The sequence below is a fragment of the Diplotaxodon limnothrissa genome, linkage group LG16, assembly GCF_057381915.1.
Source record: "Diplotaxodon limnothrissa isolate DT_005_m linkage group LG16, D_limnothrissa_male_GT1.1, whole genome shotgun sequence".
Taxonomy (NCBI): Eukaryota; Metazoa; Chordata; class Actinopteri; order Cichliformes; family Cichlidae; genus Diplotaxodon; species Diplotaxodon limnothrissa.
This window is the reverse complement of record NC_140611.1, coordinates 36,832,156-36,857,220: the sequence shown is the minus strand read 5'-3', so window position 1 is coordinate 36,857,220 and position 25,065 is coordinate 36,832,156. Positions and strand designations below refer to the sequence as shown.

Here is a 25,065-nt window from a genome sequence, read left to right as displayed (position 1 = left end):
ACCTCGGAGCAGCTGGTCCTGAATATACCCTTGTCCCTGTGATGCATATTCCTTTGTGCGGTTTGTGTTGTGCAAACAGTGTTTTAGAAGCACTGGGTTACCTCTGTGCGTCTACATGGGAAGCAATTTTAAAAGCCAAATGCCTTTGTATGTTTTATTATGTTAACACGGCCGGCCACTTACGGAGCTGTGATCAATGGCCAAGTGCAAGGCTAAAGCCAGGCAGCAAAATAAACTAATTACAGCTACTTATCCTCAAACTGAGGGGCTACTAGTGCCGACGGCCAGGAAGAGACAGAGATGGAGAGAAATAGGGAGGCGGTGTAATAATCATCGCTTCGACCAGCTACTCCGAGGCTAACCACACTGGGCTGCCACATTAAGACTGCACTGAGAGCTATTGCTGGCTACAGATTGTGTTGTTAGCTACACAAAGAGACACAGGAAGATAAATAAGGATCATGTACCAACACAGTCTATACCCAAACTGCACAGACTCGGAGAAGTCGTTCCAGTGCCCAGAGAGAATGTTTTTGCTCCTATGGTTTCATCCTCTTGGATAAATGCATCTCACATGAGAGAAGATGCACTTAAGACTGTAATGTTGTCGGGATTGTGTATCTTTAGGGGCTGAAACTATTTTCTTTAATTATCCAGACACAATTATGCTTTGGATCATTAAAAAGAGGGAGCTCCAAACTTTTGACAGCCAAGGAAACATATTTGCGTCACTAACAGTTCACAGTCAAGCTGACACGGCTCTCAAGGATCGCAGTACTGTTACAGTTGCACCGTGACAAAAACACCAGCAGCTCTCCTAATAACAAACCTCAGAGGCATGTTTATAGTAAACAAAGCCTTGTCAATGGCGGCAGACAAACAGGGCGACATACAGCCCTGGGAGAAGCCACCTGTGAAGTAATTAGCCCAGCTTACACTGATCGCACTCTGTGAATATGGCATTGGCTTACGGGGAGGAGAGGTGCTTTCATAACAGCTGACTCACCCCGACAACAACGGACGTGATAATGCAAAGATTCTCGCTGCAGATTTGGATGAGCAATTCAGAATGAATGCTAACAGATGCTTCCTGAAATAAACGAATAAAAATACTAGCGCTATTATTACGCACTGATTTCTATCTCGAGTATATGTGCACGTGTGGAGACTACTGCTGCGGTTCTTGCAACCTTGTTGCACAAAACACTGCAAATTGTAATAAATAAAAAAAAGTCTTTTTTCAAATAATTCACAAATGAAGTTGGCGCTAAATGTCCTTAAGCCCCAGGACGTCTCTTTAAAACTATAAAAGGCAAACGTAAGATAAACTCTGGACAGGAAATTGTGTTTACTTTGTAGAAATCGTTCAGGATCGAGAGAGTTCATGACTACGGCCTGACTGAAAGCAACGAAACCCAACATAAACAAAACTCTTGAAATGCCAGGCTCTGCCTCCTCTTCTCTCTCTCTTATCTCCTCATTCATCACTGTGTCCCTCGATGTACCCCTCCCTCCTTCCGCTCATCATCACCCCCCCAATCAGGCTAAGATTATGGATCACACAGAGTTATTTATAGACGAGGACTCCCAGAGGAGTTCCTCGCCCCACTGGGCTCCTGTGCACTCCCATGTATGTTTACTCACAGCTTATGAGAAACTAAGAGTGCAAACTCATTCACAGTTCCAACAGAATGAGCAAATGTCAACACAAGCCTCACAAATTTAGAATGAACAGCAATCGCTGACATAATGTCAACCGGCTGCGAGCCCAGCAGACTCAGGTGCTCACAGAGGAGGGAGGCAAACACCATGGTGACTGCTGGGACTGTGGCCAGTGGTTGGTCGGACAGTGGAGAAGGGGTGGGGCTTGAGGTGGAGGGTGAACCAATGACGGTAGGCAAGCGATTCAACAAACGATCTGCATGTGCATTTAGCTCAGTGCTTTACTGTCAAGTCCGGGGTGGGTGGGTGTGACTGTTGATGTATGCCTCGCTGCATGTCCCAGTAGCATGGTAACATGGCCACCAAAAACCTGTGGGTTTTTTCTGCTTCCTCCTTTCTCTGGCGATATTTCCCCAGATTAACTTATAAAAAAACAAAATGCATTTAGTACTAAAGTGTTCTCGTTAGGAGATAAAGAGATACAAAAAGTGTATACTAGCACTTTTCAAGGAGATTATCTAGCTGTGTCACAGCGCTGTGATTTTAAATGTCAAAGCTGGAGTAAACTGAGATAAATTAAAGTGATCCAAGGCAGGCAGCAGCAGAGTCAAATGGTGATACGGGATGCAATCTAACATTCAGTCCTTTCTGTTTATATGTCGAGCAGTAGTCCCAGTGAGCTTACACACTAACTTCCATGCATTTTGCTCCACACATGCACACTTATGTGCACAATAGGCTGTGCGGAAGGACAGACGCAGCCACTGCCATCTGCTCCATTCAGTTAAAGGCTGCGCTGAGCGAGCCTCCATACATCAGTGCCATTCAATAAACACTGCCACTACTCCAAGCCGCACACCCACACACACAGCAAATGAACATGCACACACACGAACATGCACTCACTCCCTAAGTGAACATATATACGTAACACAGCAACACATCCACAGGCAAAACAAGAGTCTGCATAAACAGATGCACGCCTGTTGATCACTTAATGTACAATCAGCACACTGCACTGAATAAACTCTGTGAAAGAAGACTCCAACAACACATCCTTTACACAAAGGAAAACCACAACAAACCTACAAGCCGGCCGAGCACAGCTACACGAGGATAACATAAAGCACTTCACTACATGCGGTTTGAACAGTAATTCTCTGCATAACAGGAATAGCTCTTACCCATCAGTTATGCCGTGCTGCGCTGTTCTTGCACGTTTGAGAGTGGCGTACAGTATCTGAGCGAGAGAGAGACAGAAAGTGCGTTTGTAGCCAAAAGTGCGAGTGAGAAGAGATGGCGTTCAAGTCCACTGCAGCACACAGACACAGCAGACCGGCCTGGGTTAGGTCCTAACAACAAATCTTTCTCCCTCTCGGTCTTTCACACAGTCCGTCTCTCACTCTGTCGCCTCTCTCTGCTCCTCTCACTGACTTGTTTTGCTCTGCCCTCCAGCTGCCACTCTCCCTCCCTCCCTCTGCTCCTCCGGTCCCCTCCCACTCACTCTCTCTCCCACTCTCTCTCCCTCGGCTCTCAGTGACATCAGGGGGCAGTCTCGGGCATGTTGAGCATTTTATTACAGTCACTCTCCCTCTTCTAACACACCGGCAAACACTCTGTCTACATTCCTATTTCCCTACACCACCTATGCTTTCGTGCACTAAATCTGCATTTTTGGACTAAACAGAGCCAAGTTGTACTTACCCACGCTTACACATTTATTAACAGACACACACACACTTTATGTAAAATCCTCCTACACACCAGGAACCTTACAGCATAGACAGTCGCTTTCTGTGAAGCTGGTTTGACAGTAGCAATACATTACAACCACTGAAGACACACATACGTCACAGACATTGTCTCTGTTCACTACAAACACGCACATAGAAACAAAACGAGCTGTTTACTGGTGGAGACTGATACCCCAGAAACTTTATGATGTTAGTAACTTTGTTCTGGAAACTCTTTCTGTTTTTAAAAAGAAAAGTACCTTTTATTCCAGTGAATCATCGCCACCTAAATATGCAAATAATGGATTATTATTACACAAGACGGAAAGAGGTTCATCTGTTTAAGGAGTTCTACTGACGCAGTTAAATAAGTAAATCTTAGCAAGAATGCATGACTAGTAAACAGGAGAGACGCTGAATCACAGGCCTGAAACCTTATTTGTAGATTAGTGATGAGTTTGGGATTGAATGATAACGGGGAGCGTTTAGGGGACGGCTGAAGGACTGGCCTACTGAGTGGAATCAGTCCACTTAAGACAAGTGCTCCTCTGGGGGCAACACCTGACGTGCCTTTTGGTTCTTTCAATGAAGGTTCAGTCGATATGTGTTAAAAGAAACAGGCAGGATGGACCTGACTGTTTGCCCCAAGTGGGTTAGTTGTCCTCTGCGCTCTAACACTCTGCTTTCCAACTCCCCTTGAATTACACTGGAGTAAAGGCAGGGTGCCAGTTGTGAACTGGAATCAGACACCTGCCTTTCACCGACAGGGTGCCAGTTCAGAGCCCGGGTGGAGCCAGTTACGCTTTAATTTCTTTAAATAAATACAAGTTTTGACAAGTTCAAAAATCAAACTGGACCAAGCGCTGCACAGAGGAATCATGGTGAACAGAATCTGTGGGCTGAGTCACAGGTTGATTTCTTGAGACGGCCCCTCCCATATACGCAGGTATGTGGTGCAACTTTGGGCCAAGCAACTTTATGATGGTGTGATGGCGTCGGCTTTCTTCGGCTCTCACGCCAGTGTTTGTTTTTTGTTTGTTTTTTTCAGTTGAAATTCGCGGGACTGCATTTAGAAAAACATGAGTGATATACTGCCACTGTGGAGAATGTTCAATTTTTCACCTTTATGAGTAACCCCGTTTGCAAGGCAGTTGAAAACAATTGTCTTCATTTTGATTCTGATGGGAAACAGATGGTTTTCTGATCCACTGCATATGGAGTTAAACAACACTGAAGGGTTAGGACTGCTCAGTCCAACTGAGATATGTCCAGTGCTTGCAACATACACATCCAAGGTCAGAGATGTCCTTTGCAGTTTTTATGTCTGAAAAAAAAAAAAAATCAAAAAATAACAAAGAATTATTTTCTTTAACGGCCGTCTAGCCTGGCAGCTTTTGCAATCATCATGATCTTGCTTTTCCAAGACGGGCTCTGTAAACTCTTTAAAGGTTCCTTGCGTGTTTTTCTTCTTCTTTTCTTTTCTTTATCTATTTATTCATTTCTATTATTATTCACATTAGTGCATATGGAATATGGCAATGCCCAAGCTGACAAGGAGAAGAAAAAGAAAAAGAGAAAAGATAAGAATAAACGGACAGAGCAGAAGCGGGGGGGAAAAGGAATTACACTGATAGGTTTGAAACTAAAGAGATCATGGAAGCACACAGGATACCAGCATGCAGCATACTGTCCTATTTTTGCATATGTTCCCATGAATGTGCATGTACATACACGTGTGGATGTATGCGTGTGTAGCATGGTCTGTTCCTGTGTGTGCGTGTTTGCAGAAGCTATTTTTGAAGTTCAGTGTAGAATCCAGGAAGCCAATTTTGTTTGATCAGACAACCCACCTACACACCTGGCTGCGATAAAGGCCTGCCTTATCAGCTTGTTGTATAGTGTTGACGTCAAAGGCTTAGCTAAGCATCATGCAGCCATGACACTGATAACACCTAACGCTACTGATCCCAAACCGCAATGGCATACACGCACGCAAACAAACACCGTGTCATTTTTAGAACAGGGAGAATCTCCCTCGTACAGGCCGCTGACACATCGCGGCGAAATCAGCGTGCAGAGAAAAGCCGGGAGGGAAAGACGACGGTCAAAGAGCAGCAGCAACGATCTGACAACTTAACAAATGAAAATGAACAGCGGGGTGCGTGTAGTCGGCTTTGGAAAATGTTTGTTGGTCAACACCGCATACAAAAAGGACGACTTGTTTTCAGACCACTCATGCATTATTGGGCTTGTTTGGATGGACAACATAAGAAAGAAGCAATTAAAGCAAATTTGTTTTGTAATCAACAAAAGTCTTGAAATAAAGGAGCATGCTGCAGTGCCATATACAGCTCTTCACAAAGAGTTTCAACACAAACAGAACTTCTCTTGCTCCACACGGAGTTGTTCAAACCATGTTGTGGTGCCACAGCAGATGTTGTTTCCTGTTGTTAATATGTGTCTTATTGGGACTTTTGTCTGCTTCCTTAGTCACAAGGGATCACCACAGCAGATGGATCCACATATTTTATTTGGAAATATTTTACGTCAGCTGCCCTTCCCGCAGTCTCCCTCCTGAGCATTTGTGCCTCCTCCCCTCAGACTGCAGCTTTTTTGCATATTAAGCAAATGTAATAACAACTACATATGGGACTTCCACGTAAGACTCGCTGCCAAAATCACTGATGTCTGACGATAGCCAGGCAGCAACAATCAGGTCAAATACACAACAGGTTTGCATGCAGATACAGTAAGTGTTGCTTCTACCGAACTGCATCCTTGGGACTGCTGGATGTGACGAGTGCTCATCAAGTAAAACCAACTCGTATTAGTCAAAGCCCAGAACCTTCATACAAGTTAGGCAATGAATTCCTGTGAAACTGGGCTTTTGCAGTTATTTAGAAGCCTTAGAGAGAAACAGACGAGGCAATAAGTGAGTGATTCACAGATAAATAACTATCTGCATCATAGTCAGTGTGCACATGTGTCTTAAATAATGCATGTGGCATAATGATCGCAAGGCATGCTGAAATACACAGTGTGGCAAGCAGGCAGACAGAACTGATGAATAAGTAATGGACGGTGTCCGACTCATAATGTACACACGAGAGCTGCTCACACACACACACACACACACACACACACACACACACACACACACACACACACACACACACACACACTAAACAATAAACGAACCTGTTCAAGCTCAGGAAGAAGAAAAGACACCGAGTCGTATTTTTGTACCTTGGTATGCTCTCGTCATCCCTCCTCCTCTTCATAGTGATGGGGGGCTTTGCTTTTTTCATCCATCTCCCCAGAGAACTCCAGACCCAACTTAAAATACTATGTCGTTTATTATTGATTTGAGTTATTTATAATACACACGCATACTCTCTTTGTAATCCCCCTTTACCTTCCCTTCTCTCCCCTTTAGCGTTCCCATTTAATGGCACACTGGGAAAATCTCAAAATTGAGGCACTAAATCTGAAACTTATAATAACAATACAATAATATATAATAACTAAAATTAGTATTACGAAGTATTTCAAAATAATATCAACACAGATTTAGTTAACGCCATGAAAGTCAAGAAAGGGGGCATCTTAGGTTTCCACCTGCTACAACAGGGTAACACCCAGTCTGATCCCAAACCCCCGGTCAGATTATTCTCTGGTCTCTAAGAGGACCCAGATAAACTATAAATAAACTAAAAGACAAAGTGCACTTGGCTAAAAGAAGCCTCCAAAAGTAAAATGGGGGAAGAAGCAGGTGAATTGAAGGGGGATGCAGATGGGTTGTAAGCCAGTCCCTCTGCAGAGCCCAGAACGTACTAGATATCAAAAGGGCCACTAGGATGGCAACAGAGGCAGCAGAATTTACAAGGTGGCAAAATATAGTGTGTATATATATTTTGTTGATATACTGGAGTGAACTGAATGTTGTCAGAAGTGACTGAGGTTTAAAAATGTTTACAGCGATTGAGATCAGCTTCTTTTTACTGTCTATTGAACAGCATGTGGATACACATAAAAGCAAAAGTGACAGAAATCAATACCATCGCTATAAACCTGTGTGGTGCTGCCTTTCTTTGCATACACAAACACACAAATACACGTAAATATACACACATACGCTGACTGGACAAATCACAAGGAAGCAGCATCAGTTTTCTAAAACGTCTCGAGCTGCTGTCTCGCTGTTTCTAAGTATGGTTGTAAGATCCACTATGAATACATATACACAGTGAAATGATTTGTCATCCAGCAGAGATGTAACTTAAACGCTTCTAGCTGTGTTAGGCTGCTAACACAAACCTTATAGAGCTAAATAATTTATATGAGTGGGAGGCCTACAGAGATAAAATTATCCAGCCATATTGTAAAAGACACTCTGAGAAGAGCTGAAAGTGCAATGAAAGTTATTATTCAAAAATAAAATCATTGCATCCACAGATATTTCTTCTTCGGGCGATCGTGGCTCAAGAGTTGGGCGTTCGTCTTGTAATCGGAAGGTTGCCGGTTCGAGCCCCGGCTCGGACAGTCTCGGTCGTTGTGTCCTTGGGCAAGACACTTCACCCGTTGCCTACTGGTGGTGGTCAGAGGGCCCGGTGGCGCCAGTGTCCGGCAGCCTCGCCTCTGTCAGTGCGCCCCAGGGCGGCTGTGGCTACAATGTAGCTGGCATCACCAGTGTGTGAATGTGTGTGTGGATGGGTGGATGATTGTGTATAGTGTACAGACCATTTACCATTTACTTGGTTTGTATCCAGATGATGAATCTCAGCTTTTCACTGTTTAAAGCTAAAAGCACTGTTTTTGGAAAAAGCTTGGGCCAAATGATGCCCACTGTACAGCCTGGATATGTGTGTGTGTGTGTGTGTGTGTGTGTGTGTGGTAAAGCTCCACAGAAATATAAATTCTGGCAGTTCTGAAGAACTGAAAACATCAAGGCTTAAAAACACCTTAAAAACGCAGCAAAGATAACAGAAAGAGAGGCTTCGAGCTGCCAGCTGCAGCGAGGAACTCCGTTCATTCATATTTTATACCGTCTCGCTCCATCTCAATTGTAATGCCTTCGCCGAGCTCACAGCAGACAGAGACCCATTAGCTTTCAGTGATGCTAAACTGAACTTATGAAAGACGTCAGCCCACCGCACTGCTCCCTGTGCTCTTACAATCACATGGGTCACAAGAACACCAACCGCTCAAATCTCAGACTCTTCATGAGCAATGAAGCTGTTGTTTACTACGGCCTTGTCAACAATGAAGAAAAAATAAAACCACAGACAAACAAACACAAAGATGACCACAGATGTAAATGGAGGATAAACAAATATCATCTTGTGGGGCTATATTGAGGGCTTGTTGCCCTTTAAAAGGTTTTTTTTTTTTTTTTTTCAAATACCTATTTATACTTAGTTTTTACTCTGATTATTTTCTATTACAGAAACTGTAAGCATAGAAGATTAGAGATATCTGATAAAGAGATACACAGATTAGAAAGTCTATTCTTGATATTCACTTTTTCAGTTCTACAAAACGCCCACCTCTCGTCTTTCTCGGCACCATCTTCTACTCTACTTAGAAAATTGGTGCAGGCAGAAAACCATTGTCTATTTCTTCTCTTAAATGAGTCTGCGGTAAAGTACAGTCTATCACTGACAGCCATGCCGTAGTCATTAGCCTGTGGGCTTATTTATAATGAACTCCTTTTCCAGGACCAAGGAAAGCTAACCTTTGGTTGTGATGGTGTCCTGGACAAATGGTAACAAATTCTTTGCGAGCAGAAAGCAAAGGTCTGAGCCCTGGAGTGGTCATCCATAATAGCTTCCAGAAGACTCTTCCAGAGCCATATATTTCTACTAAGGCTTTTAAAAGCCTTTACAAAACACACCTCTGCATTAATAAGTGAGTTTGACAGGAAGTGAAAGGGCAATGCATAGTTGGAGTCAAATGTGAAACATATCCATTTGCATATAAACAGACAAACACTACTTTTACAAATGGCTTTAAAGTAGGGCTGGGCGATATGACCCAAAATTCATATCTCGATATTTTTTAGCTGGATGGCGATATAAGATATATATCTCGATTTTTTTTTTTAAGCCATAAGTTAAGAACAAAAAGAGAGTTCTTAGTCACACTGTGTCCCAGATGTCACACGGGCACTTTTATTTACATACAGCGTAGATGTACATGAAGAAATTACTCAAAAATAAATTATCAGCATTTATTAAATAATCATGGTCCATAAATAAAAGAAAACAATGTTGTTTTTGTGCATAACAAAAAGCTCACAATTGTGCAGTCAAAATGTAAACTAATAGACGCTGAGCGTAATAACAAAGAGACAGATTTCACAGCTGCACCACGTCTCTAAACAGGTGCCATTTGTGGTCCTTATACACACACAGTACGTATCACTCCGCGAGGCTCCTCCCCGGTAGCCGTAATCCTCCGACATCAAGCCGTGCAGCTCCGTAGCTTAGCAAAGTCATATTAAAACATTTTTTGACAGATTGCTGAGCGCTGTGTACCACATAAAATCGGTTCGCGGTCAGTAAGCACAACCAGAATTCATACATAAGGCGCACTGTCGAGTTTTGAGAAAATGAAAGGATTTTAGGCCGTGCAGCCCCTCCTGGCTGCATGTCGTTAGCGCGGTTAGCTCGCTAACACGTTGACGCCGTCCAGCCCCACGCACGGGGCCATCCGCGGTTACTCGCTAACGGAGATTTTCCGCTTTCATCTTGTCATTGCCTGCAGGTGAAGCTATGGGGGAGGCGGAGTTGTGTTCAGTGAAGGAGAGGCGAGGCCGAGTAACGTTGCGTAGAGACAAAAGTGGACGAAAGAGAGGCAAACCTGCGGCTCCACAAGTATAATTATAACGTAACATAGGCTATATCGATATAAACGATATTGCCACATCTTATATCTCGTATGAAAATATATCGATATTTTTAAAAAACTCGATATATCGCCCAGCCCTACTTTAAAGGAACTGGAGACTCTGATGTGGTAATTGATGAGAACTTAGAAAGAGGAGGGAAAAAAAAAAAAAGAGTATTCGCAATACTGCCTGCTGATTATATCGCATTCTAGCGTGCACATGCTAATACGTTACCGTTCGAGTCTTTCTTAAACAGGCAGAGGGAAAGAGCGAGGGAAACCACAGCTGCAGATTAACAGAATCAATGCAAGACAAAGAAAGTCTGCAGAGCTTGTTGGTTATGCCACAATCTGTATTCTGCATTCAAGTTGTGTTCAAGGCGGTGGTACCAACTCCCTATGTAAGCATGCTTTTCTTTGTGTTCAGGGACTTTTATATCTCTGACCACTCCAGGTTTAATCACAAACAATGCATTTTTATTTTTCCATTGCCCGCAAAGAGCAAACAGGCAAAATCATTTTGAAAAAGTCTCATTATTGATGCACTACGTCTATCCCACTCTTGAGCTTTTTATAGCTGCAGAAAAACAGTAAAAACAACCTATTTATTGACGGCAACAGGCCGTCTTATTGCTTAGCTGTCACACAACACACAAACAATGTTTCAGACCATTGAAGGCCAGATCACCTAATGAGCAGTGAAATCTCTCTCGTGCATAAAGTGCACAGGTTAAGCTATTTTTTATTATGATCCAAGAGAGCAAAGGTGGAAATGCTCATCAAGTACCTTCAGAAAGATATACTTTATATGCAGTCTATACTCACAGCCTGGCTGTATTCATTCAAGAGCCCCACAGCAGCAATAACACTTCCTTCATCTGCATGAAGCCACAATGCACATATTTGTACTTTTTCTACTGAAAGCAAATCAATACAACCTCAAAAGCTCCACCTTCCTCAGGGGAAGTTCACCCAGGCTGAACTTTCCCACAGAGTTGAACCATGGTGAACTTTGAGCGAAGATGCGACCCAAAGCGTCACAATCGCAGGAGACACCAAAAACCAAACACAGAATTTAGACAACTTTGCTCTGCCGAAACAGAAAGTCGTGCCCGGTGCAGACGGGTCATGGTTTATATAGCGGATGCGTGACGATTTCACTGGACTGTTTTAAAATGTTTGTGATTTGGTCACAAAGTTTCCAGGCCTACCTTCAACTGTTCCTGTGGAATTTCCCCTTCAACTCTGTGACGTGAACAAACACACGAGGAAATAAAAACAAATTTTAAAAGTGTTACGATCAGGGTTGGTTCCCTTGTGATCAGAATGCAAAAGTAGAAAAACCATCATTAAAAAACGTTTCCATTTTGCTGTCCTGTAATACTACACAACCACACCTTCGCTGGCACTTCAAATCCCCACATCTCTCCTCTTCACCAATTCCCATTGTGCCCCAAAATGTTACTATCTCACATCAAAAATGAAGGTTGGGGTTTTTTTGTGTTTTTTTTATGTATTCGTACACAAACATTGACTAACACAGCCTCACTCTTGAGACGTCTGGTAGGTTTTTGAAAGCCATGACAGTCAGCCGTAACAGGGCCAAATGCAATATTTATAACCTGGTAACATGGTAAAATCTTTCTCCCTATATGACATCCGCACAAAGTCTCATGCAGAACCTGCCGAGGCTGTCAGGATAATGGCACTGATGCAGACAAAGTAGGTTAAGGCAATGCCTGTTCTGCTGGAAGACGAAAACAAGTCTGGCTCGAAGCACTCCGCCATACTTTTTTATGCCCAAATGTGAAGAGTGTGTATGTGTGTGTGTCTCTTTAAGGGGGTTGACATGAAGGCCACAACCTCAGGCTATGTCTGTAAATATAATCAGGCTCTAATACACTGCCTTGTATTCCCTTTGTAACGCCTATCTTTCGCTCAGGATCAGATTTGATTTCACCTCATGCTCTCCGACAGCTTTAGGTTTGTTTTAGGATTCTGCCTTAAACTCGTGGCTGTATGCTCCGAGGACTTTATATCAGCCTCTAAGGAATATTAAAAATAGTTAAATTATTCTGTTCCGCTTGGGAAAAATAAGTCGTGACGAAGCAAAGGGCAGAGGATTATATCTTAGCTCATCTGAAGTTTCAGAGAACCCATTGGAAAAATCTCCTGAGCATCGTCTTTGTTAGTGTGTGTGTGTGTGTGTGTGTGTGTGTGTGTGTGTGTGTGTGTGTGTGTGTGTGTGTGTATTTCTGCTAGTGATGGTGGTTAAGCAGAAAAGTAGCAGCTGCCCACCAGCTCCTGTCTACACCAACCTGGCACCAAGCAGGGGAATCCATGCCAGGTCAGGGAGTGACAAGGATGGGGAGGGGGTTGGTAGGTGGCTCTGGGGGCCCATATGGGGGGCTGGAACCAGGACCCGACAGCCTTGTGGGTTCCCTGGTGAGCATGTACGTATTAAACAGGTGGCCTTCGGTTAGGAATTAGGAAAAGGTGTGGACTCTAAGTGACACTGCTGGGATCTAGGACTAAAAATTCACAAGGTTATAATGTTCCGTTTATTTATCTGTGACCTACGTCCTCAGTTTAAATGGATGACTCAGTCTTGAAATTGTATGTTTTAGTGCTTACACTCATTGTGATTAAAAAAAAGAAAAGGGTAATGTGATGATAATGTGTGGCGATACTTCAAAGGTTTTCCTGAGGGGAAGTTTGTTTTCCTAATGAGTTCTTCAGCATACAAAAGCAAAAAACATGAAAGGATGTGATGACAGGATGTCGTACGGAAGAGAAATGAGAAGTTAACGAGCAGAATGAAAGAAAGAAATGAGGTTGTACCACAAGCAAATCTGACCCATTGTGACGTAAAGCATGTTCCTTTACATTAACAGAGTGGGAGCTAACACCAACACACAAAACAACAATGTCAGGATTAAGGTCAAGCATACACTCATGCGCAGATACACGAAACTCTCTGTTCCAGCGAGTAGGGAGGGAGGCAGCAGGGGTCTGGCTGGCAGACAAGTGTCTGGTCATGGTGACCTACACAAGTGGTGTCCTCTGGAACACACCTCGCTCTCCATCTCTGGCTTTTCACCACCAACCCTTTCCCTCTTTCGGCTGCGTTTCCACTCTCTTCTGTCCTTGCTTTGCTGTTATTTCCAAATTTGCACTAAATTATTGGAGTTCAGCATCACTGAAGGGAGAACATTTCTGCGGGGTTAAGGTTGAGGTTAGCGATTTAGCTGTCAGCGGTTAATTCTAGGAAATGCATTATGCCAATGAGCATCCTGTGCATGTGCAGAGAGATGCAGATGCAGAGGGGGAAAGAATTTGGTGTAGTCCAAAAATGTTTCTCTCCACTTTTTTTCTGATTTCCTTTCCAGAGTTTTGAAATGGTAATGAGGCTGCTGGTATTTGCATAATGTGCCTTTCCTCGTTCCTCTTTTTCTACTTATCCAGGCTCTCTTCTACTCAAATTGCGGTTCTCCTGCCTCTTACCATCTCCTTTCATTGCATTTATTCTTCTCCTCCCACTAACCTGCTCTCAGGTTCTTAAGTGCTCATAGATTATTGACAACTCTAAATAAAGATACGATAAGATAAGCAGTTCAGCCAGACAACAGGAGCTGACCAACAGGTCTGCCACTTCCTGTGTGAACAGCTCCTCGTTCTTAGCAGGCTTGCTCAAAGCCTCTCATTCAGCTCAGCCCTAATATCAGCACTGTGCAGACGGAAAATGGACACTGCACAAAGCCTTAAGACTAAAAAACTGAAAAGGAAAAAAAGAAATACTGCTGTCAAATTTCTTGCCGATTACGACGGTGCATGCCAGGCAGGCAATGATGAAAGGAGCCATAACGAAGTCCTTCTGTGAGCTACAAAAGCATTTCTGGTCTACATAATCTGTCACTTCTGCTCCCACTTTACTCTTCTATTTTCCATCCTCTTCTCTCAATTTGTCTTCCTCTCTCCTCCTCCTTCCTCATCACTTCTCTCACCTTCCCCTCCCTCCTCCTCGCTCCCTGCAGCGTCTGTGCTCTGACAGTTATGTGTGAGTGGAGCGTGGGCTGCTGCTAATTTGTGCAGAGTGGGAGAAAGCTGTTTTGGCTCACCGAGGGGGGAAAAAAAAAGCCCAGTTTAGCATATATGATGGGATGGATGGATAGATAAGCCAAACTAAGCACAAACACACACACAAAAAAACTCACTTAATACACGTTTGTTTAGCCTGTAATTTTCACATCCTTGTCTAATGTCACATGTGCATTTACTGATAGAAGCAGCTGCTCAAACCTACATTCACATCCAAAGTGTGGAAGTGACTCTGGAAGGTGCAGACTTCTGTTCCTCTTACAGTACCTCCTCCTGGGTGCAATTTAGTCATCCTGATTAATATGCACCCAAATCTGTTTCTATCAGAGTCTTCCTCATTATCTCCCTCATTTTTAAATTTCAGTAGCATTCATCATGTCGCCTGATTGACTCAAATTTTGATCTGAAACTTTAAAAAGAAAGAAAATGCACAGTCACAGACTTGTGGCTTTAAGGTCGGCACCACTCACTGATGCTGTTAGCATCTCATTAAGGTCTGTGTTGAAATGGACTTTGCAGAATCAAATAAACACACACACACACACACACACACACACACACACAGAGGAAGTGTTACTGTTGCTCTTGGCACCCACTTAATTAATTCTAACACATCGTATGAATGTGTTAATAGACCATTGTACTGTACCTATTCCAATAAAATGCTGTTGTCCTTTTTTTGGCAGGCATTTAAACATTTAGTTATTCTTAGGCTTGGAACAGTCTCCACATTTTCAAGTGAATTTATTCAGCATCTCAGTCCAGCGAGTTAACTGTAGAAATACAACTGTACTAGCTTTGAAGAGAACCGGTTAATCTTCCATCTATGGCGGATCCTTTGTGGTATACACAGTATGGGTGGCTGCAACCTGTGATGAAACACTATTTCTGTGTGCTGCCCACAATGATGGTATCATGACAGCAGTTTTGCAATACTCGATGCTCTGCAAGAAAATTATCTACAATACATCAAATGTCTTAATGAAAAAAAAAAACAACCTCTGAAAGTGCAAAAAAGCAGGAATTCTGCATTTTTCACTGCCCTTTGTTGTTAGTGTGCGTACTATCGACACTATTCAACATCAATTTTGTGGCAGTTCAGTTAATCGGATCTCTGATTTTCTTTTTATTTAGTTTATCCTTTTTACAGCTACTTCCCTTCACTTTAACCTCATTGACTTGATAAGCACCCCAATGAAGAGCCATGAAGTACTGACTCCTGCAAGTCAAATTATCAATGGAATCTGCTATGAGTACCTGTGTATTTCAATTAAAACAGTCAAAAGAGGCACCGTGTCCTCTCTGTGCTGCCTCCCCTTTCATCTCACCCACCAACCGGCCCAGCAGATGGATGCCTCTCCCTGATGCTGGTTCTGCCAGGTCTCTTCCTGTTAGACAACAGATCTTCCTTCCTACCATCGCCAAACTCTTTCTCACAGGGAATTGGTGTAATATAACTGAAATATCATCACAAGAGAAAGTAATGTAATATAATGCCCTAGAAATATTTTTTCCACTCTAAATACACTGTGGGACATTTTGTGTACAGCTTCTCAGCATTTAAAGTGTAATGTACATTGTAATTTATGGAGCCAGTCACACAGACGTAGAGACTAGTTGGAGACCACCTTACAACCACCACAAGAGGAAAGAAATGAGCATTTGCTATAGTCACATGTAGTTTGTATGGAAGGTACTAACTTGTCTAACAGTTGTGAAACAGGAGACTGTGGTCCAAACTAGAGATGGCACGATACCACTTTTTTATGTCCGATACCGATACCGATATCATAAATTTGGATATCTGCCGATACCGATATGAATCCGATATAATGTTTTTTAATCAACAAAACTGTTTTTTAAATATCTTGCTGCATTTTGTATAAGTTCATACTCAAGTTTAAAACAACAACTACACTAAAGCTATTCTGTTATACCTGTATGCAAAAAAAAATATTTCATAGTTCAGCAATACTGATCAATCTAATAAACTTAAACCTGCACCATCCTCCCTATTCTGGTATTTTAAAGAGTACTTACCATAAATATTAAGCAACCTAACTAATAGGGTTCCAACTCCCAGCAACAACAAAAAATAAATAAATAAAAAATAGGGAACCACCCCTCACGCTCCACCTCATGATGCTTAATCGACGTAATCAACCTTAATTTGATGCAGTGTGAAAAAAATGCACAGAAATCAATTATTTTTCAAGAAATATTAAATAGATTCAACATCTTTCTTCAACAAAATTGCAGACTGCACAGATGGTACCTTCCCAAAGGAAAAAGTACTATAGCTTACTAGGGTATATATATTAGACTTAATAGTTACTATATACAGTAATTGACTTCTATTCATTTTACATCAAATTAAAACTTTGGGTGTCAGATAATTATTTATTAAAAGCTCGACATTTTAAATGAGAATAAGAAAGAAAAGTATGTCTTTGTGCCCCCTTTTCCCTGTTAATGCCCTATCGGCCCCCCTGGCTAAACTTTGCTAGATCCGCCCCTGCACAGTTACCAGCGTCAGCTACGTAGAAAAAGATCCTCAAGTAGAAAGTAATATTAAATAAATTCTAACAATAGCTGATCAAGCTTAAACGTGCTGCTGTTGTTCAGCCGCTGGTTTCCTCTTTCTGGTGCAAAGTGGGCCAAAAACAAACCAGAGACACGGACTCACGACAGAAAAGCCGATCAGCTGATCGTTAAGCAGTTTCATCATTGAAGTAGCAGCAAGAAGACGCAGTCGCTTGTTAAGCTTAACGCAGGAATGCTTTACAAACATTCAGAGATGGACTTACACACTTGCTTTACTTCTCTCGGGATAACTTTGTCGGAGATGAAATGCTGGGTTGCTAGTGAAGCTCCACATGCTATCCAGACCACCGACAGGTCCCGCATGCCACAGCCGCTCTATCACGTGATGCATACTGCTCCGACGTGCTAACGTTCTGAGGCGAGTTACGGCGTGTTGCAAGTTTTGTGAGGTGCTTTCGTGATATTTAATGGATCGGATTACATTTTTTATTTTTCTCCGATATCCGATCCAGTAATTTAGGTCAGTATCGGACCGATACCGATACGTAATATCGGATCGGTCCATCTCTAGTCCAAACTAGAAATGGAAATCTTCCACCTTCTGAAGTTTCACCTTTGGAAAGGTAAGTCACATTTTTAAAAAAAGTTTTAAAGTGCCCACTTTCCAGTATGTGTCATGTCTTTTTCAGTTTTACTGCGACTCGGTTTGCAAGTGCGTGGGCGCCTTCCGTCTTCTGTAGGAAGTGCAGGCGTCCGAGGCAATCAGTTTTTTGGTGCAGCATTCTCTTTGCAACCACTTGCCAACCAATCAGGAAAACCAAATTTTTTCTTAGAAGCTGGAGGTTACCAGGTGGTCATTTACTGGTCTGTAAGCTTGTGTCAGTGAGGTCTTATTGATATTTCAATTTATAGCAATTTGTATGGAGGAAGTGACTAAAGCCTTGAAATAAATTCAAACAATTTATTTTTTAACTGCTTCTTTGTTGATATGGTGACAAACATGAGTCATACCACACACAAAAAAATAGTGCCTTTAAGAAACTACTTTCACTTCTTTCATATGACACAGGGTTAGTTTCTCTTCTCCATTTTTGTGAATGTCAATGTATCATTACACAGTGATGCGATTTTGTATATAACACAGGTTTAACCCCCATTGGTCCTATCCACCACATGAGAAAGGGGTCAAAGGTTAATCCCTGCTTGCCACTATTAGCAGAGAACACAGGCTACAGTGGAGCTCTAACACTTTCTACAAATCTCAGACTTGCAGTACATTAATAAGTTTCACATTTACTTCCCCTTTCAGTTTGCTCACTCGCCCACACGTTCATATTCTTTCTGTTTCGCTCTCTCATTAGGGAGTCAGTTAAAGACTTGTAAATGTCAATATCATTAAGTTCATTTCTCTCCATATTATAGATACCAGCTCAACAAAGGCAGGCATCTAGCCCAAAGTTAACCGAGGAGTAGAGCAGGAGGGGATAAAGTGTGTTGGTCTAATGGGGTATAATTTTGTACATGCATTATATTATGCTCCAAGCTCCAATAAACGCATAATTACACCAAAGCTTTCTTGCAGACATCAAATTTTATGGAAGACTAAAACTTTCTAGATTTACAGCTTTGCTAAGAAACTCTAAAAACACTCTATTTCAATTTCATTCATAAAGCAGGGGTTTTAACATTTTTTTATACTTAAATGAAAACTAAAATGAAACTTGAAAGCCTCTGAGAGCCACTTGTTGTTTTGGGTTTTATTAAATACATGGATGTAGGCAGTCGGTTGAGTTGTTTTCGTGTCTCCTGGACTGACTCATTGCTGGTGAGATCAAAGCAGAGGCCTTACAATCCGGAGGATTCATGGTTCTTCTTGTCACTGAAGTTAGTCCTTTACAATCACTCTCGTGCTTTGTATTTGGCACCAGTAAGCTTTCCGCCTCAAAGTACTGCGGGATGGATACCAATCTAAAGATCACGAATGCCTAAAACTTCTGCACCATTGTCTATGTGCATGCGTCTGTCTGTGTGTTTATGCCATTACGTGGGTCACCACTGCAGGCAATGAAACATACTATTAGCAGACTACAGCTCCGAGCCTTGGCACCCATATCTGTGACATCACTGCTGCATCAGCATTTCGTCCTGCCACATGGGACAAACATACCGCTTGTGGGTTGATGACATGCTTATGTGGCGCGATCATCCTACGTTCCAGTCAACAAGAAGATGAAGTTCCAACCAAATTTGCTTGTGCCACGTGCACTTTCACGTGAAGTGACACACGCAGAGCGAATTCTAAACGGAGTCTGTCACTGAATAGCAAATTGTCATGTACTAAAAACAACACGCAACGTCAGCTAGTGGAAATGATTGCATGGCTGGGCCTAAATGATAAGTTCCCTCATAATCAGACACTGACAGGGTGTACTCTTAAGCCACATATTAGCAAGCAAGAGAAACCTGATCACCTCTGAGCATTAATGTTCTGTAATCACCTGTGGTGTACACCACCCAAAGACAAGACTGGATCAATTGCTCAGCTCTCAGTAAACACATGTAAGATGTACACCACTGAATTAATTGTACTGGATAACCTGTTCAACTGCTCATTACTGAACAGGTTTAGATACTCATTATCCAAGTATCTAATCAGGTAATCACATGCCAGAAACTCAGCGCATGTGCACACGCAGACACTGTCAACATGACCTGCTCAAGTTCAAACAGAGCAACAGAACAGAGAGGAGAAAAGTGATTTAATTTACTTTGAACGTGGCATGGTTGTTGGTGCCAGAAAAGCTGGTCTGAGTGTTTCAGAAACTGCTGATCTGCTGGGATTTTCACCACATTACCATTTCTACGATGATCCAACACAGAGAAATGATCCAGTTAGCAGCAGCTCTCTGGGTGAAAAAGCCCCATTGAGATAAGAGGAGATTATCCAGACTGTTTCGAGCTAATAGGAAAGCAACACGAACTCAAATAACCACTCGTTACAACCAAGATACGCAGAAGAGCATCTCTGAACACACAAAACGTCTAACCTTGAAGCAGATGCGCTGTAGCAGCAGAACACCACATCATGATGGTTTTGAAAGAGGAATGGAAGAAGCTATGTATGTCCACTATGAGCGACCCTCTTTGAACAGAGGCGGTGGTTTACGGCACAAACTGTCTGCCATCTATAATCCAGTTTTGAGATTCCTTCCCAGACGCCTTAACGCCCGCTCATATCCTGGGCCTTCTGACCTCAGAAAATCCCATGATAGGGTGGGGCTTGGCTGACTGTGGCCTACACCCGTTTTCACACCTTGGCTCATGTGATTAGGTAGAGGATCATCAGGGGGGGGGTCCACTGTCCCTCTTTGGGGGGGGGAACTCCCACACGGCTTAAATCTAGGACTCCACCATTTGACCCTAGAACTGAAGAAGCTTCTCGAATGAGAGGTGAAATATCTTCAAGCAACTTAAAGAAGTCCAGACGCTTTTCTTTCCAAGCTCCTTAGACTACGATGACCATGACTGAGAACCTTCACAGACATACCACACCGTGTGCTTCTCCTGTAAACCAAGAACAGGAAACTGAGGCTAACCAGCCCCCCTGGTACCCAGCCCCCCCTGGAACCAACAGTTTGGATGGTGGTGTAATGAATTTTGGGGATATTTTCCCTGCAAACTTTTTGGCCCCTTATTACCATTTGAGAGCTTGGTTTAAATGTCATCGACTACCCGGGTATCATTTCTGACCAACCTGTAAAAACCTGTAATAAAAATTTGTACGGTGAATCCAAACAATGACAAGACTGATCCAAGCCATCAACACCGATCCAAACACAGTTCACACACATGCAGTTACACAGACAAATAAGCCCTACCAAAATGGTTGTGTGCCGTTGGTTTAATAAGTTCCAGAGGCTTCTCCGTGCTGGTTAATCCACCTGTCGGAGAGAAGGAAAAGTTGGGCTAAATATGGTCTTTAATGTGGCAACAAAATTAACTTTAAAATAGAATTCAAAATTAATTCTCAATTTGGCATGGACTGTGCAGGATTGGATTAAGTTAAGTAGGATTAATTTCAGTCATCTTTGCAAGCCCTCATTAGTGAGAGTATTAATATTTATATTGGGATGCTTATGAAATTAGCATTAGTGAAATCTGAGAAGAAAAGTACTGAAGATGACTTAAAAGCATTCACAAGCACAATGTCAAAGTCTCTTCTTAAATGGATCAGTCTTCAGGCTTTCTTAATCTGGCTTCATTGCTACAGATATCTGCTCAAAAGAAGGCCTGCTGTACTTATGACTGCACTTATCAATATGTCAGGAGATTTTAACAATGTTTCCGGCTTCTTTTAGGAATCCAAACTGCATGATGTAGTACAGAAAGCTGGAAGTCCAGAACTAGACTTAAGCCTTGTCCATTACACGTCCTCCATGCCAGGCCCCTGTCGTATGATGGAGTGCATGTGTAATTATTAGCTGCATGTGATAATAAAACAATTAGCAACTGATTCAGTCATGGACTAGCCTTTAAAAAATGTAATAAAAGAGAATTCAGTAATTTCCAAAACTCTACATTTAATTGGAAACTAATTGGAAGACAACAGCTGCTGAAACTGAGGACTGGATCTGTGCAACAGCTTTCAAAACACATGAGAGACGATGAATACATTTGAGATTTGAAAGGAAGATTTCCTGGTTTTTAAAGAGCTTTCCCCGCACCTCCACTCTTGTCTGAATTTCAGCTGCTCAACAATTTACAGCTTACTTTGTTTCTAATTTACTTCTACTTGATAGTTTCAGGACATACTGAGGAAGTTTTCAATGAGTACGTTTTGCACCCAGAAACTTTCTTTTTGTACTGTATCAGGTGTAGAATGAGACAATAAAATCCTCCCCAGAAAAGAGATTCGTGGGTGTCAGTATATTTCTCCACAACCTTTATATAAATCATTAAGCATTAAAGGTGCCTTCACAGATGTGTGAGTTACTCATGCCATATACACTAATGTAGTTCTAATATCATTTAGCTTTAATATCTTTTTTCACTCTTTAGCCTGGATAATTTCGCACACACATTACATATAGTTTATTTACATTTTACACATATCCCTTTTTTAAAAAAACACAGGTTTTTTTCCTGTATTCCCATTCTTACTGCTGCTAACATATATTTCTAAACTGTATTTATTATCCATTTTTAAATTTTCTCATACGGCCTAAGACTTTGACCTACTATCAGGTGCTAAGACCTTGAAAAAAGAAGATTATACCATGTACTGTAGTTGCAGCAAGAGCAGTGTGGTCAAGAAGTATGGGGATTTTTCTCACAGTGTGTGGGAGTGGGGCTCTAGTATGCTGGGCTTATAAATGAAATAGTGAAAGTGAAGCAGTGCCGACTCTCAGCTTTCACGTCAGTGTATGTAGTGAATTGTAAACCCTTTTGTTCACTGTTGTTAGAGGCAAGTTAAACATAAACTTATATCAAGCAAACATCACATTTAATCTTCCATTATTCATAACAGCCCTCCAACATTTATCAACAGATATTCAAGCTCTTCTTCTGTGTACTGCAGCCTTGTTTAGCAAGTGATTCACAATATCAGTCACACTGGCATCAAGTGACAACAGTGTTATGTTTTATTTCATGACTAAGTTATATGAGTTCAGTACAGGGATGTGATCACCAACACTTACTGACTGTACAGGACACACAGAGTTATAACTAGCCTGCTGGACTGAATTTTAAGAAGGCAGCTAATATACATTTTAGAGCGTTTCCAAGGTTACCTCAATGAAGAAATTTCAGCTTTTGGGCTACACCGTCAAACGGCAAACAGTTTATGCTTGCTTTTACAAACTGTCACTCTGGCGCTCCGTGGTCTTGAATTCAAGCTCTTGTGCTGAATACAAGCTTGCTGCCATATTTCTACTCAGCTTCGTTCAGCCTACATTAGTTTATCTTTAAGACTGGCAGCTGGTATGCATGGTGGGGTCAGTAATCCTGCAATTATCACCACTTTTGGGAAGCAAACTCTTAGAATGTAGTAAATGTCTAACTTTGTCTATACTCAGTAGGTGCGAGCACAAACACAGCAGGCTGTCAGAGTTAAAAATGTGTGCCAGACGAGCAAAAAACGACGAAAACTGACACACGATATAAAATCGACAATGCTTAGCAAATTTGAAAAGCAAATAGTAAGTGTGAATGGAAATCACAACATCAAAAAAATGTTCATCGTTTTCTTGAATCATTGGAGACAGACATGCGGAAAGAAAAGAGAAAGTGTGGAAGAAAAGGAAAATGTGAAAGGAGACCAAGTGCTGTGGCCACATGATCGAGCAGCAGTACATGACATACCCACAACTACTATGGATTTTGTTTTTCTGGGTTGCTAGGCACTATTTTGAGCCTAAGCAGACTGTCCTATGACTAATACATGATGAAGGGAAGGGCTGAATTAAATATTCATATCGCACATACAAACACAGTAAATGCATTTCTTGAATTCCTGGGCAACGCCGGCTTCCTTTGTGTGTTTAACAGAACATATTGAAAAAGAAAAGACACAAAACTAAAGAGAAGAGAAGCTTTGAATAGACAGAGTATTATAGGAAAGCTGTGTGTGCACACGTGTGTGTGTGTGTGTGCGCTTGTGCGCGCATGTCAGTAGGATGGCAGTGGCAGATGGCAGAAAGATGACACCAGAGCTTGATGGGCAAGAGACAGGCCACACTTAAACACACACAAAGGAAGATTTGAACGTGTGAGGGGCTGTTATACATCTTCCCTCTGTTACGCTAAATTCCACCACCTCATTTTAACCTCTTTGCCTTTGGCCTCATGGAAACTCTGTGTATGACTTTCTCTTTAATATATGCAGAGATGTGTATAACAGCCTGATTTTAGCCTGAAAAAGAAGTCATGGGGTGGTGCTTTAAGATCGGCAGACAAAGTGGGAGCTGTGCATGACAGTTAAGGTCTACTTTTACCTGGTATAGTGTGTCGTAATGGGGGGAAATCTATGCTGCAAGATTTTATGACTCTTTATCTGCCACAACGATCAGCAACACAAATGCTGTTTACCTTCAGTTTTTATTGTGTCTTGGTCAGAGCAGTTTTACAGAAGTCGATTTTTATGTGTGACTGGAGGAAGTGACTTAAAAAGGAAGACAAATATAAGGCTCAGAAATGTGTGTAATTATCTGCATGTGCAGAGGAAATGTATTTCGCGGAAACCAACCAGCTTCATTGGGTTGTCGACTATGACCGGTATGACCTCTTAACGCCTGAGCGGGAAGACGGGTCAAGAGCTTTCTGCCATAACACGCAGTGATGAGAGAAGGTCTCCATGGGAACCAGAACAAACAAATAGGCAGAAAGAGAGAACGTGTTGTTTTAAACCTGGTGTTTGCAATACTCATGGCACTACCCTTAAATAGCCTGAATATCTCGGCTCAACAAGCAGTCACAGTGCTTGTTGTTAATGTATTTTCCAGCACAACAAATGACATAGTGTTGTGCAGAAACTGATAAAAGCCCAAAGTAAACATGACATAGGAACACTTGAGGAAGGTTAGTATTGTTAATGAGATTATGGGTTGGAACAAAAAACAAAAAAAAAAAAACAGCAGTAATTAAATCTTCATTTGAGTCGTCTCCCATTCTTTACATTCTTATTTAGGTTTTGCGTGTTAAATTATATTGTTCATTTTCTTAGAACAGGCACATCCACGAAGCACAGGATAAACACCTGGTGTTTCTGGGAAAATGTGTGACGGCAATGATGTTGCCAAAGTTTAATTTTCTTACAATTATGATTAAAAAAAATAAAATAAAAACATATCGACAAGTCACAGGATTACACATGTGGGGATAAACTCAACCGATGAATTGAGGTTGGATTGTTGATATGACAAAACAGGCTACTTGAGGGCATTTCCTGTTATCAGGAAATTATCAGTAAATCAAAATAATCAACAAACAGACTGACAATAAACCTCAGATCTTAACTCGGCAATCTGACTGAATCACCATTATATCGGTTTATAGCTTTCATTGTTTAAAAGGCCATTAGCAAGTCCAGTTTTTCCTTTTGTATCAAGAATACATGATTATTAGCCCTGCATAACATTAC

At 41.8% G+C, this 25,065-nt stretch overlaps 1 protein-coding gene across 3 annotated transcripts in view; it reads right to left on the bottom strand.

Moving 5' to 3' along the window:
• The window catches only part of hdac4 (histone deacetylase 4), a 133,466-nt gene that overhangs the window by 52,418 nt on the left and 55,983 nt on the right, over positions 1–25,065 (bottom strand). For 2 of the 3 annotated variants that reach the window (XM_085374032.1, XM_085374033.1), the window contains exon 3: positions 20,804–20,866. The exons of the other annotated variant lie outside the window; for it this stretch is intronic. In XM_085374032.1, the coding sequence (XP_085230158.1) occupies positions 20,804–20,866 (63 nt within the window). The remainder of the gene's footprint in view (positions 1–20,803; positions 20,867–25,065) is intronic. 3 annotated transcript variants of the gene reach the window in all.